This window comes from Parasteatoda tepidariorum, chromosome 3, assembly GCF_982258835.1.
Source record: "Parasteatoda tepidariorum strain Cologne lab strain chromosome 3, Ptep-v5.0, whole genome shotgun sequence".
Classification (NCBI taxonomy): Eukaryota; Metazoa; Arthropoda; class Arachnida; order Araneae; family Theridiidae; genus Parasteatoda; species Parasteatoda tepidariorum.
The window spans coordinates 71,233,303-71,254,464 of NC_141757.1; the positions used below are offsets into that span (position 1 = coordinate 71,233,303).

Here is a 21,162-nt window from a genome sequence, read left to right on the forward strand (position 1 = left end):
TGGGCCCAGCGCCCTACTGACCAAGCTATCCCGGCCTTTAATACAATATTAGAAAGCACTATTTTGCAGATATAATATGATGAGCCGATGAGAAGATTATATATTTTCGCTGCTTTGTTTTCCTGTTTTTTTTTTAAATTTTATTCGTTATTTTTAAAAAAAATATTTTTTCCCTTGTTCTCTTTGTGTTTTTAAAATATATATAATTATATATATATATATATATCGATGTATTTCTGTGTCAGCTGAAAAACAATTACTCACACAAGATATATAAATAGTTGTTTTTATAAATCTTAACTACATCAATGAATGATTACAAAACTCTTATAAATCATAGGTATAGAATAGGAGCTGTAAGTTAAAAATAAAAATGTTCTGAGTCTCTCCCAAGATAGCATATATGAGACATTATTTTAACAAATATATAAGGAGTAATCAAAATGTTTCAAAAGTCTCGATTCAACGTGTGAGCAGTTTATATTTTTTGAGCCAGCCATGCAAAATAATCCTAAGCATTTCAGCAATCATTCCACCTCTTTAGCTGCATGTATAGACACGTGTCATGGAACTTCCTTTTGTGCTGCTTGAAGAAGTTTTAAACTGCCAGCTATATTTCTTTTTCAGAGACATTTCTTAAGAGTCTGGTAAGGTGGTAATCACGTGAAGAGAAATCAGAAATGTAGGGTGGGTAACGGCGTATCTCCTGCATTAGTATGTGCGACTTCAGTGTTTCAGCTTATGCGATATTGGGACGTGCATTATGAAGAATCATCTTATTTTGCAGTTTTCTCTGACGCTTTACTTTAACTGCACGTCGTAATCTCTTTGTCAATTCGCAATTCTGTATCCCATTGGAGGAGATATTATTCATTGCTTGATGATTATTAACCAATTTTCAACTGGCAATAAAGAAAGAATGAAAGAAAAAAAAACACGATGATCCTGTTTGGACTCATTTAGTTAATACACGATTATCGCTAACGCTTCAGCATTTTCCCCGGATATTTCAATGCCACAATTCCATGCCTAGAAATTGATGCTCTCACACCTTCTACGACGACATGCTCATTTGCACATACACTGCAATGGTGCTCGAAACGAAAACTTTTTGATTGCGTTTTATTTGCAAAGTGCAATGGAACATTCCGTGTTTACACATAAATATTTAATTTCTTCAATGCTCATAATAACACATTTTCAGCTTTAACACAAACTTCTAGGCTTAATTTTGGCAATCATAAGCCAATTCTAAAAGAACATCGTGAATGAGTGCGTGCATTATATGAACATTAAAACTTTATAATATATGTACAACTAATTTTCTTTACATAGTCTGTTTTCCAAAAATAACGGCAGTCGATGCCTAATGGCAATGTTATTGTTATTAATCATGGGACCTCAATGTTGCAGAGCTCTTCTTTTTCCCGAAATTGGCGAACGTGGGGGTGTATACGAATCTGATAATTCGCTGTCCGATGATTTTCCTGGGAATTGTCCTCCACCCACTAAAAAGGAAGCTGAACTGCAGTTAAGTACATCTTCAGAAGTATTTCCGGATGATATTCCTGAATCCTGTGATGCTCTTGTAACATTGGTTTTTGCAGTTTCTAAGGATTTCGATTCTATGCTCTCATCTGAGCAGTAAGAAACTGTTGTTGAAGGAATTAAAGGTTGGTTAAAGATGAAATTAGGTATGTCTAAGAGGCTTTTGACCTAAAAAAATAAATAAGATCAAATATTAAATATGCTACAGGCTTTTATTTATAATAATATCCATTAATTTAGATAGTTTAATATATATAGATAATATTTGCGATTTTCTACCCTGTGACGAGACGAAACGATTTAAATTGGGAAAAAAACAACATAATTTTTATTTGGTTTAATTTCGATGTTCAGTCTATAAAAATAGATAATAAAAACTATTTATTTAAAATAAAAAGCTGTAAAGTTTACTTTCGGTGTTCAGTCATCCATTTGCCTTTTATTTCCAAAATGAAAGTATCTCGTGATAACCATTTTTTTTCTAACATCGTTCGTAAAATCATAGCGTTGGAAATCACGAACAAACATTTGCACGCTTCAAGATTTTTCTTCCACGCGATGATACTCTACAACTTGGTAAGAAAAAAACACTAATTTGCAGTATTCAACCTGGTGACGAAGTAAGTGGTCTCATCTTACCGCACATAGTCACTTTATAATGCATGGGTATCACTTGTATAATCATAGCAGCAAATGCAGTTACACAAAAGGTAAAACATTACATACTTAAGTGTGTACTTACTACGTAGATAAATCACGTGAAAAAAAGTTAATTAATGGTCGCAGTGCAGCGTTATCAAAATTAAATGCACGGACAAAACAGAAAAATTCCGAGATCTTTTCTTAGATAAAGCTGAGTATGTGGTTATATAGTAATATACACAAAAATACATTTTGAATAAATATATTAAAAATTTAGTCATTTAAAATGTCGTCATTCATTTATTCAACTCTGCAACGAGTCCTCAAATTTGAAGATACAATTCTGATTATAATTTTTCATCAATGAAACTAGTTGCTTTCCTACCATACAAAGTAATATTTAAGATGTCCGAAAAATTTGGTTCAAAAATTTTAAAAAACATGTATTAAAAAATATATTTCAAAAAATGCATTCTATGGCACCAAACTAAACCCCTAAACTCGGATCTGCCACTCGGGAATCACCTCATACTCAGAAGCTAGGGCACTGGTCGAGTTTGCTACCAATAGACGGGTTTTCTGAAAATATCAAATATCAATTTTTTTTTTTCGATCATGCACTCATTTTTCAAGATATCTTCATTTTAAACAATGCGTACCCTCCTTTCACTTTGCAAATTCCGCGCCATCATTGAATCATAATGCAAAACCCTACAGGTCAAAATGGGTTACTTTTTGTAAAAAATCCAAACTTGCAATAAAAAAAAATTAGGTTAATCACTGGATTAGGTAGAAGTGCAAGTTTGGTACCATTGTTTGCATCTTTAAAAAAATATTGTACCTATGCATTTTTAGATTTTTTGCCAATCGCACTGTGTAAGGGTCAAGGAACTGGCCTTGCATCAGAAAGGTTCTGGGTTCGAATTCCGGGCAAGGCATGGATGTTCTTTCATTCACTGTACTAACTGTCCTTAATGTGGGAGCAACGTTGACCCACCTAATATGGGGCCCCTGAAAGAGTGACCAACATATCTACCGATCAGATGCCTATATTGACAATAGGTCATTCCCCTGGTGGGCATTGGAGAAAAAAAAATTTTGATTTTTGATCACATGCGTATTTTTTTGGAGATATTTTACCATTTCAATACTCATAAGACATTCTATATAAAAGGTACAGAGAGAAAGAAAGTTCTAAACTTTCGCAGGTTCTGAACTCAGGAGAAAAAAAATTGTAAAGGAAACATTAGAATAGTTTGATTTGTTACCTGTCTTGGTGGAACTTTGTAATAATCTTCAGGACCTTCTCCATCTTGTGAAGTGGCTGGAATTAACCAGCCTGCTATTTCTGCTAACTCCTTATCATATTTACCACCTTTTTGTTCGATGTGCACAGTCAAAATCTGATGAATTGTTGACGCAATGGACTGAAGCATGGCAACTGCCTCTGGACAGTACATCAATATTTCACCTTTACCTGTAGAACTATCACTGAAACCAAAAATTAAAAATCAATTATTTCATAAAAAAATTATTCATTTCATAGTCTTTAAAGCGTCAAAGTAATATTCAAGATTAAAATAAGGGAATTTTTTTATCTTCCTTTTTCTTCATTATAAAATTAATAATAGAAACATTTTTGGATTACGAAATTATTTACAACTACAGTAAGTATACGTATAAGAATATACACAATTAGGTAAAAACAAAAAATGTAGTATGTAAGGATCAGCCTAAGTTTATGCTGGATGCTGGTTAGCAAAAGGACGAAACAGTAATGGAAAACTGTTCAAATCTTCATTTTGTGCCGTAACTAAGTTACCTGTTAACTGAGCTTAATACCAATAGCTAAGTATTTCTCTCATAAAGGCCTCATCTTTGCTCGGAATATATATTTGCACACTCTGCATATAAAGTATATAAAAGATATTTAAAAATAGTAAAAAGTAAGTGATGTAACAGTGAGGTAAACACTTGTCCTGCTCATATAACATTTTAAACCTACTTTCTCGAACTGAAAAAGCAACTTCTTTCATAATTTCAAAAGGTGAAAAGGTTCACGGTCCCGCAGTGGACTGATCGTAAGACACATAAGACCAAAGTCAATAATCAATGGCTGTGGTCAGTGATCGAATGAGTGAACACTTTAATCAGCTTGTGAAGGGAGCGCAGCATCAATCCTCGTTAAACTGTTCTACCGTAAAGTGCTCTACCGTAAAGTGCTCCCAAAGCGGGGAGCCTTCCCCTCCGCAAAAGATCGAAACTGTGATAGCATGTCTTTGAATATATCTCAGGGATATTTCTTAAATTTTATTTAATTTTATAACCGTCGTTAAACAACCGACCCGATTTCCAGTTACGGTTCAATTCCATAACCTTGTAATTTTGAACATACATAAGACAAGGGAAGTCCTGGATTAAGTAATGAGGAAAATTTGCCTTTGAGGACTTTTTGATGGAACTAACCCGCATTTGCGTTACATGGTGAGGAAAACAACGAAATCCTCTAGTGGTTAGCTTGACGGCAAGGGCACTCTAAACCGTGATACACCAACCACTGAGGATATTTTACGTCAACACTGCGGTCGGTGTGAGCCAGGTGCAAAATTCACATTGAAAAGCCATCGCTGAGATTCGAACCTGGGCAACCTAGTTGGGAGGCGAGTGCTCCCTCCCCTGAGCTACACGGCTCCAAGTTTCTTAGATTTTGCTTAATAGCCCATTATAAGCCGTGATGGCTCAGGGGATAGAGCGTTCACCTTCCAAATAAGGTGAACCGGGTTCCAATCCCTGTCGATACGAATTCCGCATACGGCTTGCATCGAACATAGCGCTGATGTAAAATATCCTCAGTGGTAGACTGATCATGGATTAGAGCCCCTTGCCGTCTGGCTAGCCGTGGGATATTTTCGTGATTTTCCTCTCCATGTAACGCAAAAAGTCCTCCAAGAAGACAAATTTCTCCCAATACTTGATTCAGGAGTTCCCTTGTCTTCTGGATTGGGTTCAAAATTATAAGGCTGCGGAGTTGAAAATCAGTGGTCGTAAACCCAAAAATTGGGTCGGCTGTTCAACAACTGTTATATAATAGCCCATTATGCAGCTGCGACGCAAATACAAAAGAAACAAGCAAACTTTTAGTTTTCTCGCCCTACCGATGAAATCTGTATCTGATTTTATAACTTCCAGGTGAAAAGATTTTGTTGCAGATGTCCAGCTGCATATAATAGCTTTTTACAAGAGCCATATATTCAATAAAAATACAAAATATTTTCTGTACCTACCTACAAGTTGTCATACATAGTACTTTGTGAGCGTCTTCTATTTTGGGCTGAGATATCAATTCAAATTTATCCACCGTGTTCAAGTACCATTCCTGGATAACATATCCTTGTTGTGAATGGACAAGAATTAGTTTTTTCCCCGTGATTGTCAAATAGCCGTACATTCCTAACAATCCAGCTCGAAATGAAAATTCGTTGTCAACTATTGAGATTTCAAACTGTTTTCCATACAGCACTAAAAACAAAAAGCAAAAAAAAAATATAGCAATTATTCACAGCAAATGTTGAGAGTACAATTATGGAAGAGCAAGAAAGTATTTTACTATTTCTAGTTTTGAATGAGATTTTTTTAATATAAAACCTGCCAACTAGAGCAGCGATTTACACACTTTATGGTTAATTATCACGGTTTATTATTACGGTTTATTTCTCACGTATCATCTGGAAATCATCCTTAACAAGGGTTCTTTTTATTATTTTTAATCTGAATTACTCATATCAATGAATGACTAATAATATTAATTATTTACCTGTGCAAGATTTAGAAAAAAGGAGTTTAAAATTAATATATTTCGCTTTAAAATCAGTTGATATTTACATTTATCAGAATTTAATATGCTCTCAATCCCTTTAGTTTTCTGAAATTCGCCTTTCTATATTAACAAAAAAAAGCATTCATGCAATTTTAAAGCACAGGATGGATGAAAATATAACTGTCCCCATTCACGAGAAAAAACTTTACGTTAATAAGAAGCTATTAAGAAAAGTTCAATCAATAAAATGCTTTGGAACAATATCTTCGTTTCTTCGATATTCTTCTGAAACTATACCTTTGTAAGGTGGGGGCAGTTAATATTCCAGTTAATTTGATAATTAATAGATTGTTTAGTTATTTTTGATCATTGGTGGAAACTGAAGTAAACACAGTATACAGATTATAAATATTTAAGCGAAGAAAAAAAAACTCTAGATAGGCACTAGAAAAAAAAAGTTTAATTTCATTATGAATCTTGTTTCTGTTTTTACTAAACACTGTTCAACTTCTCCTTGTTTTCTCCGTCAACTAAACAGAATTCGCAGTTTTGGGGGCTCATCAGTAGTGATTCACAGTCTTTCGATTGCACTGGTATATTATCCCAGTTTATATAGTAATTTGAAATCCTAAAAATGTGTATTGTTCTTTTATTTCATTCTTAACGGGAAATCTATCATTATGGTGGTTATTAAAGGAATGCCAAGTGTGTTTGATGGTTAGGTGAAAATTTCCGAATTTATATTAAGTTATACAATTTAAACCTTTCCTAGAATTATCCTCCATATTTGACAGAAACAGAACATGCAAACAATGTTTCAATTTCTCTTCCCTCCTATCCATTCTCGGCAAACTGCATTCGGGGAGGGGGATGACAAATTTTAGTACTACAAGCAGAGCCGGATTATACCTTTCGTAGGCCCTAGGGCATAGCCGTTTTTGGGCCCTCTCCTCTTTTCAAAATATATGCTAAAATTTTCTTGCATATTTTTTTTTTACATTTTTATTAATATGGATTTTAATTTACAAATTTGTTTATCGAACTTTATCTGCAATGTATCTTCATACTTTTGTGCAGAATACACTTGTTGTTTTTAAAGCTAAATTATTCTTGTCAACAAATTTTTTTCTCCCAAGTTTTTCGCAGGCCCTAGGCACGTGCCTAGTGTGCCCATAGGTTAATCCGGCCCTGACTACAAGTAAAACTAACTTTTTTCCAGTTGCAGAACAGGACTGGGTGGCCACAGGATTGATCTGATGGCTGCCATCCACTCTTGACTGCTTGTCTCACTATCTGCAGCTAAATGAATGATGACTTTGTTATCGTCGGAAATAGTGAAAGCGTATTTGTGTGAACGGGAGGTACTTCGATACACAGCAGCCTTGTGGCAGGATATGGACTTCCAGAAGGTAGCCCCGTGTTTTCTTGCTGTTCCACTCTCTGCACTATACAGACTCAGCATCAGACAAGGATTCTTAGGGTCATTCACAAATTCATCTGTCTGGATGGAAACACAACGCTTCTTCCAAGCCTAGAATGTTAAATGGTATAAACTAAAGCAAACAATAAAACTAATATCTTAAATTGTATTCATGATTCTGTTCAGCTATCAATTTCTTAGTTATCCCTTGGGACAATAGTTGTACTAACAAAATTACGTATTTTCTGTTGCTCCAGAATCGTCCCCCCCCCCCGTGGATTCTCTAAAGACAACAAACTTTGATTCGTTCGTTCTCGGTAAAAAAAACTTTAACTACTCATTTAATATTAAAAGAAACTAACTATAAAAAGCTACACATTTAATATAACTGCTAAGTCATAAGTCACTCAACATTTTTCATTACTATGACTGCCTTCCGGTTTCAAAATTAACTCAAAATTACCAGCTGCAGTGTTTCCACTGTTAAAATTGTTTTCTGTTGAGCATGACAGATGTTTTTTGCTGAGAGCGTTTCCTTCCACATTTAAATAAAGAAACATCAACTGTTTTTTTAATTTTTTTTATTTTATTTTTTTTTAATAAATAAGTTTAGATTTTTCACGTCATTAAATCTGAAATCGAGGAATTGTTCATGTAAGATGAACTTACTAATTAAAATGTTTTCTCCTAGAAAATTAAACGAAAATAATAATAATCAATAACTGTATAGAGTTCAATTATAAACAAATGCTAAACTCGATTAATAGAAAAAATTTAAGGTTAATTTGATCAAAAAATTCTTTAGATGAGCTTATCATATTTATTCTGGTTTGGTAAAAATTTATTCAAATAATTTTACTTTCAATCTTATTGAACGTTTCGTTTCGACTTCACAATTAAATAAGAACTATTCTTATAAAGTTGCACTGCCATTTCTTACATGTTTCATTTAAAATTTTAAAAAAAGCGTCTTATGTCGCTATTATGATTTTACAAAAAAAGAAAAGAAAAGAAAGAAAGGATGTTTTAGCATATTTATGAAAATCGATCACAATTTCAAAAAACTATTCCACTGCTAATAAAAAAATTATCTAGTGATAAGGAAATTGTGATTTTTATCATTTTTAATATATCTTCTCATAAAGTTTATTGAGGCGAACTCATTTTTTCTTTCATAATTTGTTTTAAAATTATAAATTTTTTCTCAGTTTTTACAATTTGAAAACAGTATGCTGTGTATACATAACTTTCTGTAACAAAAATTAATTTAGTTTAACCTTTTTTTGTATTTATTGCTTAATGTGTTAATTTGGGTACAAAATTGTTTGCATCCATTATGTTTCATTAATTAGTAAGTTATTGTGTAAGAACATTTTAATTTTCAGAACTTAATTTATAAATCAGTTTTATATCTAATTAAATCCATGAACATTTTTTTTATTGTAGTGCTCCATTAAAAATACAGAACTATAAAAACCTTGATATTAAGAAAAAGAATGAAAAAGAAAAAATATGAAAAAGAAAGAAGGAAAGAACAAGGAGAAAAAAATATTGACTGAAATCGATATCATTTATAAAATTATTATTATATTTTTTACGTTTTTCTTCTTCTTCTTTTTTTTTATTTTTATTTTTGTTTCACAAAATAAAATACGCAATAACAATGGAATCTTTCATTTCCTTTAAAACTTGTTTCCTGAATTAACAATAATTAATGGAAAATCATTTTTTTTTTTTTTTTGAAACAAACGGAAGAGAAAAAGGAAGACAAAACAGACAAATTCTCAAAACAACACTGAGTTGGAGCCAAGAATCACACCCGAGTGAAAAATAGCCATAGGTAATATCGCTTGGCTAAAGAAAAACAAGTGATCCACAAGCTTGATCAAACCACTTCAAACGTGGATCATTTTATAATCGTCATTGAACAGCCGACCCAATTTGGGATTTACGACTACCAATGTTGAACTCCGTAGCCCAGAACCCAATCTATAAGACAAGAGAATTTCCTGGATCACGTATTGTGGCGAATTTGCCTTCCTGGGGGACTTTTTGATGGAATTAACCCACATATTTGCGTTAAATGGAGAGGAAAAGCATGAAAACCTCCCACGGTTAGCCTGATTGCAATGAGACTCTAACCTATGATCGGTCTACCACCGAGAATATTTTACGTCACCACTGTGGTCGGTGCAAGCCAGGTGCGGAATTCGTATCGACTAGCCATCGCTGGGATTCGAACCCGGTTCACCCCTTTGGAAGGCGAATGCTCTATTCTCTCAACCACCACGGCTAATGCAGTTCATTCAACATGATTCATTCGATATTTCATGATAAAATTATTTAGAAATGCGGTTATTTATCTGGACAATTCTTTACAGTAAATACACTTTTGAAAATTCGGCTGACCTTCCTGTAGAAAAAATGGTTTAAAAATCAGATTAATTTTAGGTAAAAAGTTAAACTAATATTTTTCCATAAATCAATCTCTGTCCCAAAATTATTTTCACATAATATTACAGGGACAAAAATTTTCCCGTGAAAGTTAATAGCATATTTAAAGTGTGCCTTTCGAACCATTAGGATTCCGATTTTAGAATATATAAAATTCATATAATGCGGTCACAAAAGTTATAAATTACACTTATTATTGCAGTATTTATTTATATATTTTTCATTATTTAATGTACGTACATGATTATAATGAAACCATTGTAATTTTTCATTAATTTCTTACATATCAATATAAGCTGTAGAAACTTATATTCACGTGATTCAATCTATACGTAATTAATCGTGTAATTTTCATTTATCTAAATTGAGCAAGAATTAAAAACCATGACAAATTTTTTTATGGTTTTATCAGTCAAAGCAAACTTCAATGACGAGCATTGAGATAATAATTGGAAATTACTAGTTTTTCTACCTGCAACCTTGTATTCTTTTTTTTAATCATAACACTTGTACTTTGTTATCTGAATTCATACTAAATTAGATTTATCAGTATTAAACAAAAGATGCTTTCATTTTTATCACCGATGGAATCCATTTTTTTTTAGTTTATAACAAAACAAAATCTAGTAAACTTATTTATTTAAGATATTTTTTATTTGAAAACTATTTTTCGTTCTTATATTATAGTTTATAAATATATGGAAATGTAAAAATTTGTAAATAATTGCAGCTTAGATACCACATCTTAAGCGAACAAGAATTATGTAACTTTCAAACAATTTGAAAGATTTAAAAATTTCCAGAAAGATAAAGGTATTTTTGTAGGTGTAGTAGATAGGTGGTATTTCTATAGGAGCGAAATAAAAAACGGAACATCCTGAGTAACCTTTGATCTAATGACAGGATCTTCGCTTTCTAGACTCAAACTTAAAACGTTTGAGAGGGTGACCTCAATTATGCTAATTAATTAGTCTCAAAGTTAATTCAAAAGTTTTTTTTCTTTAGAAGTCGATTTCTCAGGAACTATTCGACCGATTTCGCTCACATTTTGTATTTTGCCATTTAAAAACAGATTTTTTAAAATGATGTAAAAAATAAATTGCCTTTTCAAAAATTTTTCCGACTATTATTGGATAAAATAGTAAATATTTTTTAATTTGGACAAATGAATTTTATATTTGAGTGCAGAATTGTGACATTCATTTATAAAGTTCTGGAGATATGGCGCATACTCAAAAAATAAAATTAGCATTAAGGGGTCAAAATTTTGGATCGATCTCCTATATTTTTCACAAATCCAAATCCGCAAAAAAATAAAAGTATGTTTATTCAGAGAAAGTGCGTTTTTGTGTCTGATTTCCAATTTAAAATATCACCTGCATTAATAAATTAACACTTATTATGGCACTTAGAAAGCCATTCTGATCTACTTATTGTACCAATTTTATCATTTTATTTTATAACCGCCAATTTTTTGAGTTTACGACTACTAATATTCAACACCGTAGCCTTGTAATTTTGAACCCAATCCAGAAGACACTGATCACGTATTTGCAGAAATTTTCTTTAATGGAAGATTTTTCGATGGAACTTACCCGCATTTGCGTTACATAGAGAGAGAAACCACGAAAACCTCCCATGGTTAGCCTGACAGTAAGGGGACTCTAACTCATGATTCGTCTACCACTGAGGATATTTTACGTCAGCACTATGGTCGGTGCAAACCGGATGCTGAATTCGTATCGACCAGCCATCGCTAGGATTCGAACCGGTTCATCTCATTGGAAGATGAATGCTGTATCCCCTGAGCTATCACGGCTCTATTGTATCAGTTGTAAGCAAAGGGTTAACATATTTGAGATCTCCCCTCGAGCCCTTAAAATTAAGTCCGTATAAAAGTGGTCCGTTTCTTTTTTACTCACTGTAGATGCACTTAAGGATGTGTTAATTATTGTAAGTTAGAATTTAAAATAATTATAATAATCGTAGCTTATTTAGTATTCTTTTCATTGCTCTTTTTGGAAAACATGGAGGGGGGAATTCAAGTTACAAATAACTATTAAAAATGAACATTTTATATACGAGTAGTAAGTTTAATAAATAAATAAAATTTTGTGAGTTTTTCCCCTTTTCCGAATTTTCTAGTAAGGAGGTAATTTTACCTTTGAATTTAATTTTCTCGTTTGAAAGTTATTATTTCATTTTATTTATCTTTATAATTATCTTTTCCAGTAAAACATTTTATTATACACAGTTCAGACCACCTGTCAGAATGTGACCACCTGTCAGAAGCCAGAATAACCACCTTTCATAGAGCGGACCGCTGCGAGACGTACAGGAAGACAGTCATTTAAATTCGTGAAAGTGTTCACTGGGATGCTGTGCCATACCAACTCCAGTGCCGTGGCCAGCTGCTCTAACTACGTGGTTGAGGATCCATAGCTCGAACAACCCGATCAAAAGGGTACCACAGATTCTCAATTAGGTGTAAGTTTGGTGAGTTATGTGTTCAAAGGAACATGGTAAACTCACCTTGATGCTCTTCAAACCAAACCGCACGTACACTGTGTGTTATATGACGCGTCGCATTGTTCTTCTGGCAGATGCCATCATTCTGAGGAAAAACAATTCACATGTAGGGATGGACATGGTCTGCAAAGACAGATGCGTACTTGTGTTGATGAACATGTGTTGATCGCGCCTTCCACAATGATAAGAGCACCCAGAGAATGCCACGAAAACATTCTCCAGACCATAATACCCCTTCCTCCAACTTTGACCTATTTGGCAGTTGTTGTTGGATGTTTGATTTCAGACGTTTCACACCGTATACGCCAACATCCATCTGTCCGATGGAGCATAAAACGTGATTCATCTGAAAAAGAAAACTGTTGCCACTCAGTGGGCTTCCAATTGCGGTACTGAAGTGGATATTCCAGCCTTCGGCACAGATAAAAAGCAATCAGCATAGATGCATTTACAAGGTGTCTACTGCAGAGTTCCATACGCAGCAGCATTTGTTGAGAAGAAACTCTTGGTCGCCCCTTGATTCATCTGGGAGGTCCAACGTTCAACGGTTGCGTCTATTTGCCTAGACGCATCGCCGCAATCATCGTTCACCTCTGTTACCTATGGCTCGCGATGCACCACATTTGCCTTGTAGCTGATTTTAGTTTGTACCATTTTGCCATGCACGCTATACTTTCACCACGGCGGCACGTGAACGGTTTAGAAATGCTTCCACCCTTGGCCCGAAAGCAAATGATCATGCCCTTTCGGAAGTAGGGTGAGTCGCTCCGTGTCTGCATTATGCCCACTGAGAGACGACAGCAGTTTTCTTTTTCTGATGAATCACGTTTTATGTTCCATCGGACAGATGGATGTTGGCGTATACGGTTGCAATATTTTCCAGTTCTCTTGAACACATCTTCACTGCATTGGGTTGCAACCTGCCATTTGTAATTGATTATTTCACATGGATGTCGAAACAGATGGTAGTCACAATGAAGTAACTGTACTGTATAATAGTAAGTAAAGATGATTTACGTAAAATGTCCGCAACTATAATACCGGGCCAATGAAAAGTTGGACGAAGGGTTTGAATCTTCAGACCTATGATGAGTTCAGGCAGGGTCTTTAGGATGCATTTAATATACAAAATTACATAACGGGTTCAATCATTTAAGTTGGACAGTGCTGTATATCACTATCCCTATGATGGGTATAAGGCATGATCCTTATGAGATGTATTTGAGGTGTAATAGTACATATCATACCATGTTTAATCGCTAAGCAATCGGACAGTACTGTGCATCACTAGCAATAAGATAAGACATGGATTAATAATAGATAGATTAATAGATTAGACATGGAGATTTAGACACGGTTTTAAAGGACTTTAAAGTATACCACTTTTTAAACAGTAAAAATGGGAGTGCGTCACTAGCCCTTTGGTGAATTTAGGAATGACCTTTGTGGGATGTATTCGATGTATATATACTATGTTTAAGCAATAAAAAATGGACAGCGGTATGAATCACTAGCATTACGATGGATATAGGCAGAATCTTCACGATATGTATAGTTCAAAATTTAACACTATATACAGTACAGCGACTACACATTTTAAGAATCATTTTAATTACAGTAGTCCTACGTTGGGTGAGACGTATATAATTTGAATTGATTGCTTTTTTACGTCACCTTAAAGCTTACTGTTTACTAGACATAATTTTAGTCCTACATAGGGAAAACACATACCAATGCATGGTCCGCTTTTCTCGCGCTTTCATTTTCCGTATATGGTTTCAACATGATGCGACACCATTGCATGCGTTTTCACCTGAATACAATCGTATTTGTGTGTCGTATCCACCATTATAAATATTAAATACCAATTCATTAGTATATAACACATGTTAACTTGATTCAATCTTGATTCAATCTAACTTGATTCAATCAATTCTACCTTTTGATAGATGAAGGTTGGCATGGTCGATAATTAAATCCCCTCAATGGTAACCTGTAGACGTAATATGACCTCGCCAACATCGATGGGTGGTCTACGCTGAACAATTGATTTGCTTAAATGTGTCGCTAAGAAAAAAACAACAAAAAATCCGGACCAGTTTCGTATCTAAATTTTCTTTATTTGAATGATCTTTTTGCTTTAACGAACTTAAATAGTGAGAAATATTAAGCCAATTGGGATGCTCAAAATAAACTCTCCCAAGAATTAAATTAATTACTAGCACGAGCACGCTTGAGGAAAGATTTTTTTACATGTATAATTTTCATAAATAGAATTTTATTTCGTTCATGTAGCAAGTATAATTAAAATTAGCCAAATATCCGTCTGTATTAACTTATTATTACATTATCAATGGGTTAAATATTATTCATCAAAGTTTTTATACCTAACTATATGAAAAAATTATGATTAAATCACTAATTGCATATTTACTTTCAATGAAATTACAAAATGCAAATTAAAAGAGAAATTTACCTTTAGTTGTGCTTTTTTCCCTCTTTCTTTATGAGGGAGCTTTACTCGTAAGTATCCAACCTTCCAATTGTTTGTTTTTTTCTCCTCGCCAATTATTATTTCCGGAGGAGGTAAGCTTTCTACAGAATCTAAAACCGAATCATTTGAATCCCGATGAGCTAATGCTATTTTTGGTAAAGGAAAGGAATCCGCATCATCTACTATCATGAGATTTGATTCATCATTTAAAAAATTATTAATTTTCTCACTATTGTCATTTTCGGAATTTAGGTCTTTTGCTATTTCAATTTTATCTGCTGAACTTTGGATTTTGTGTTCGTTTTCACTGTTAGTATTTACATTTTCATCGTCTTGTTCTGAAGTTTTGACACTTGAGTTGATTGGATCATTTTTAAGAAAATGTTCTACAATTTTTGTTTCATGTGCCACGTTAGTTGCTTCCGATTCAAGATCAACTGCTGCTGCAGGTTCTGAAGTAAAAAATGCTGATTTTTCGCTATCGTTCACTGCTTCTTTATTAGATGTAACAGAGTTTGGGGGAATTGTTTCATGTTTATTTGCTTTTTCTGAAAAACTTTTACTAGCAGATGCCTGATCTTTTATATCAATATCTGTTGAATGCAAGCTTATAGATTCCTCGAGATCAGTTGAATATCCTCCCAAGCTGTGAGTTTCAGTCCTTTTGTCCTCAGAGTTAGCAACAATTGCAGTTTCCTCCTCATAGGCTGAATTATCTAATTCTTCGTTTTCTTCACTTCTGTAATTTAAATTAGACTCATCAAGTTCAACATATTTATCTAAATCATTAAAGTATTTTTCCTCATTACTTGTACCATCATCTGAGGAACCATGTCTTTGATTAGAAATGTTCTCAATGATTTCTTCACGGATACCATCCACATTTACATTTTTCACCGCAGTTAGTATTGATTCTTTAATTATTCGATTGATGCACCGTCCAATCATATCTTCTAATTTACCTTCATCTAACTGAAATGTCCGGCCGCCATTTTTATTTTTCGAATCTATATCATCGGCCTGGCTTTCGCTAACACATTTTCTGCGTCTAGTCGTCGGAATTTCCGATGTAGATTGCTGCGATGTAGATTCATTGCATGATGCTGATTTTACTGTCTTCACTTTAGTTCTTTCGAGAGATTCTACAGGTGCACTTTGCCTTCTTATATCAGAGTAAGAATCTTTTTCATAAACTAAACTCTCCTCACCTTCCTGTTCTATGTACTCATACTTGTTAGAAATATCTTCTGCTGTTGAAGAAGAAAATAACACTGATTCAGTATGAAGGTCTGAAACATCTGTATCAAGATTGGAATCCATTAAGTTGATTTCTGATTGAGATTTTATTGTTTCGATTCTTCTAGAAGCGTCAAAAGACGATTTCAGTTTTTCTAGCTCCTTATTTGTTTCTAAAACTAAAGAAGTTTCTAAACTGTGCCTTTTTTTAAATAATTTTTTTAAAGGCATTATATTCTAAAAAAAACAGTAGTAAATTAAGACCGCCGCATTCACCAGGCAATTATTAAGTCAAGCACATTTCAGAAACGACTGACTATATCGGTTGGAATACATACACGAAGTTCAAGACACACAGCCAGTTGCGATTACAGTTTGATGAAGCGCTCTATTTTATTCTTTGACTAAATTTTTTCTCCTGACTCAAAATAAACAAATGAAAGTTAAAACATGGAATTAATCTTAAACAATAAAAAATACCATATATACGCCGCCAAGTTAGAAGCAGGTGACAAGTAATCTCAAACCAATCAGCGGAATCTTTCTTGCCAACCTGTGCAGTTTTTAAAAATTACGACGCTCTTACTTTGATATGGCAGTGAACCCGATAATCTCTTCTTATCTTATTGCATTTTTATTGAAACAATAGAGGTCTGTAAATGAAAATCGAAAGCTCACATATCTAACTACTCTTTGGATCTCTATCAAGCAGTATTTTATATTGCGTCATTTAAGGGTATTCTTTGGTCAAACTTTTACGGCATTTAACGCAATTACGTGACGGTAATGTATTCTTAATTCATAATGGATTACATTTCGTAGTACAATAAATAAATCGACAATAGAGTTGATGAAAAAATAAAATTTTCAGTATTCTTCATTATCTGAGCGGCATTCGGCCAGGTCGATGTTAAAATTCCTTTGTAACAACCTTATTGATTCAAATATAAACGCTTAAAAATCGCCACACTCATATGTAAACAAATAAATGAAAAGCAGGATTTCTAGTGTTATAGGGCTAAATTCAGAAATTTTGTTACTGGTCAGTCGTAGAATTTTGAGAGTTGTCACTTTTACAAATATTGAAAATTTTAAATGATTAAAAAAAGTTTTTTATTAATGTGAGGCATTTCTTCTGAAGTATTTTTCGAAATATGGTACACATTCCAAGGTTCTCTTTTTTAAAATAAAAATTTTAAGTAACAAGCATGAAATAAGGTAATTTTTAGTATTTTATAAAAAGCACATAATAATTTCCTATTTATTTTATGACCGTCGTTGAACAGTCGACCCAATTTTTGAGTTTACGACTACCAATACCTTGTTATTTTGAATTCAATCATCCAGGAGATGGATCTCCTGGATCTAGCATTGAGAGAAATTTGCCTTCATGATGGACTTTTTGAAGGAACTCACCTGCATTTGCGTTACAGGAAAACCACGAAAACCTCCCACAGTTAGCATGACGACCAGGTGACTCTAACCCATAATCCGTCTACCACGGAGGATATTTTACGCTAGATTCCATATTTATTAAAATAATAATAATAAAATATACATGCGCTGCGTTATACTAAAAAGGTGGCCATTGGGTTACGATTAGCAGATAGTTTTTAATTGCCATTTCTTATATTTAGTCGCCCTGTGGTCGGTGGTGTCTATTAATTTTGCCCTATATCTTATATCACTGATATTTTATCTAACGATATTAAGTCAGTATTTTTAGTTAGATGGCAGTGGAGATGCTACTTTCTTTCATAGGAAGGCAGAATTTCTCGCCCAATTTTTGTTTCTTAGCAAATTAAGGCGAAACCGACAACAAAAAAGTAAACTAACGTAAAAACAAAGCCGCCTTGTTAATTAAAAAAAGAAGGAAAAAAAAAGACTCGGTATAAAAATTAAAAAAAAAAGAGGAAGGGGAAGTTTAGGAGAATCAATGGAAATTGCATGTAATTGTTTTAGGAACTAACTACATTAAAAAATATATTGTTGCTTTCACTGATATTATACATAAAAAGAGCAAAATTCGTTATAATGTTCTTTGGATTTGAAAGTAATAATGAAAATTAATAAAATTTAATCTGGTTTAAATACTATTTAATTTATTAGTTTTCAAAATAAATAAAAAATAAATTTCAATTTAGTAAAGTAAAATAATTCATCCCATAATTAAAATGTTTTGAATTCGAATTTCGGAGTTCTTAAAACATTAAAGTGAAATGAATAATAAAAGTACCTGATATTTTCAGCTAATTATAGAAGCTTTCTAATTTATGTAACATTTAAAATAACTTTAGAATAATTGTTCCCCAAGCTGTTCTCATATCAATTTCATTCATTGTGGGATTAGCAATACAAGGTTCTAATTTTTTTAACAGTTTTATTTTTAAGATACTAGAAATTTTCTTACAAAACAAAATCATGCTTTTAAGTTAAACAGTTTTATTTTTGTCCAAATTCAACATACATCGGAGATCATTACAGTTTACATTTTGATTTCATATCAGCACCACTTGACCCCACAAATTTTAAGTAAAAAATCCTTAAATTTACACAAGAAAATTTTAAGTTTTTACGGAGCTTTATGGTAGTATTTGATAACAACGAGTAATTTAAAGCTTTAAACTTGAACATCAAGGGCAGAGTTTGACTGCAGTCTTATTAACCATATTAAATTTTTGTGGCTTTCCTCTTCGTGTAACGCATACGCTGTGTAGTTTCATTCAAAAAGTCACGGCGAAGGCGACTTTGTCTCAATGCTTACACTACGTTTCCTTGATGACTGGGTTGGGATGAGTTCAAAATTACAAGAATATGGAGACGAGCATCAAAGGTGGCACGGTAAATACGGTTTGACATTTCATTCTAGTAATTCTAATTATTCATATTACTACCTAATTGATTAGGTAGTAATATGAATAAGTATCTAGTAATTGGAATTATTCATATAATTCCTTCTAGTAATTGGAATTATTCATATTACTACCTAATTGATTACCAGTTACTTCAACTTACCTTCAGGGAATGAAATTAAACTAGATTAAAAATTTCAGCCTTTAATAAAAGATAATTCCAAAAGCTTTTGGACTTTGTCAAAAAGAAATTTCAAAATTGTTGAAAATAAATTTGCTGTAAGTTGTAGATTTCTCCCAAGTTATTATTATTATCATTTAAAATTTTTTTTTACAACTTGGTAACTAAGTACATTTCAATGAATAAAATGAAACAAAAAAAAAACCGAAACATTGATTAATAAATAAGATAATTCCGTTGATATAATTTAATCCCCGTAATTAACATGGGAGAGGACGAATCCTTTTTCTATTTGTAAGAGTTTTATAAGAAAATTTTTTCCTAAATTAATAATTCAATTCCTAAATGCGTATTTTAGGCTACAATTTAAACTAATTAAAGAAAAAAAATTAGAAAATTTATTTTTTCTAACCATATTCCTAAACCATAACTAATATTCATTTATTTATTTTAAAGAAAAAAAAAGGGTATTGCTGCGTAAAATTTTAAATTTCGAAAAAGTCTCAAGTTGATAGTTCTTTTGTTATGTTGTAGCATGTATAATAATTAAATCTATGTGTCTAATGAAACTTATTGATGAATTTTTGATAAAACTTATTGATAACTTTTTAATAAAAAGGAATTTCGTTGTTAAAGAGTAGTTTTTCGTAGTTGAAAACAAATGTAAAAGATTTCTACTAAATAATTATTTTTTTTTCAAAAAAAATAATTGCTTTGAAATAATTTATAGAACTCATAAGAAATGTGCGTTCATATAATTAATTCCCCGTAATAAAAGGGAAAGCAGAATCCCCTCAAAGAAAACAAGTTTAATAAAATAAAATTTATTTTCGATAAATACGTATGGGAAATTTTACAGTAAAGCGTAATTATTACAAGCATCTTGTTTTTTTTCCCCCATTATTTAAAGAATGCATCACAATGAAATTTTTATGCATAAATTTCTCTTACGTAATATGGCAGAACGCTCGATTTAAAAACTCATATAATTGACCATTCTTAAAAAGAGAATAAAAAAAATTCGCATCTTAGACTGAGTGACATATAGAGAAAGTCTAAAGAGGAGTATCATACAAGTCTTAAATCATATTTTCTCAAAACAGTTTTTCACACTTAAATCAATTCGTCATAGAGAATTCTTTTGTTATCGACCCGATTCAATGCAGGTAATTTCCTTTACTATAATTAACTAAAATATACCTTAAGAGAAACGGAATAACGAATACATTTTGTCACTAAAATTTTTAAACACGTGTAAATGAATATATTTTGTAACTAAAATTATTAAGCGCGTGTAAATTTGCGATATCACTTTATTCACATTAACAACAACACAAATATTTTCTTATAGAATGATCTGAATGTAATCTTTAAATGAACAGACCAGACTAAAAACAGATAGGAAAAAGAAAAAAAAATAGGAATAGTAAGATTTTTCGTTCTCTTTTACTATAATCTAATACGCCAACTAGAACGCCTACTTTCGCATATTTCACTAAAATCTTTTCAAAAATTTTATCAGATGTTCGTTTTATAAAATAAACAAACCTTATCATGGCAATTGTTTTAGGATTCCTCTTTGTTTTATTAGTCGCGAAACGAATTTTCTCTCCCGCTAAGACGGAAAAAAAAATTAAAGCAGCAAATATGCGAAGTTACGCGATTGCTAAAGGTTCACAAAAGAACAATACTGGAGAAGCCAGCTAAAAATCGCCACCAAGCAGACCTATCTGTATAAAAAATAAAGAACAAATTTAACCGACACGATCATGCCACGGTAACATAATTTTAATATTTTATTTATTTTTAAAAAATAAATAACACAATTTTTACTTTGGTATTTTTGAAATTTTAGAAGCATAGCAACTCAAAACAAATAAGGGAAATAAATCATTATACAAATTAAAGATATAAGGCTTAACAAATTTTCTGATATCATTATATGTTTATTAGAAGTTAATTCGATAAATTATGAATAGTTAAATTATA

The 21,162-nt window shown here is 32.4% G+C and overlaps 1 protein-coding gene across 1 annotated transcript; it reads right to left on the bottom strand.

Annotated features, from left to right (window-relative positions):
- Positions 1 to 272: 272 nt before the first annotated feature.
- Positions 273 to 16,724, bottom strand: LOC107448277 (uncharacterized). Its single transcript, XM_016063420.5, has 5 exons — positions 14,887 to 16,724; positions 7,217 to 7,538; positions 5,475 to 5,709; positions 3,459 to 3,681; positions 273 to 1,716 (listed from the first exon to the last, which is right to left on the bottom strand). Exons 1-5 carry the CDS (start codon positions 16,369 to 16,371, stop codon positions 1,402 to 1,404), a joined length of 2,580 nt encoding a protein of 859 aa, XP_015918906.3. The 5' UTR covers positions 16,372 to 16,724; the 3' UTR covers positions 273 to 1,401.
- Positions 16,725 to 21,162: the final 4,438 nt, after the last annotated feature.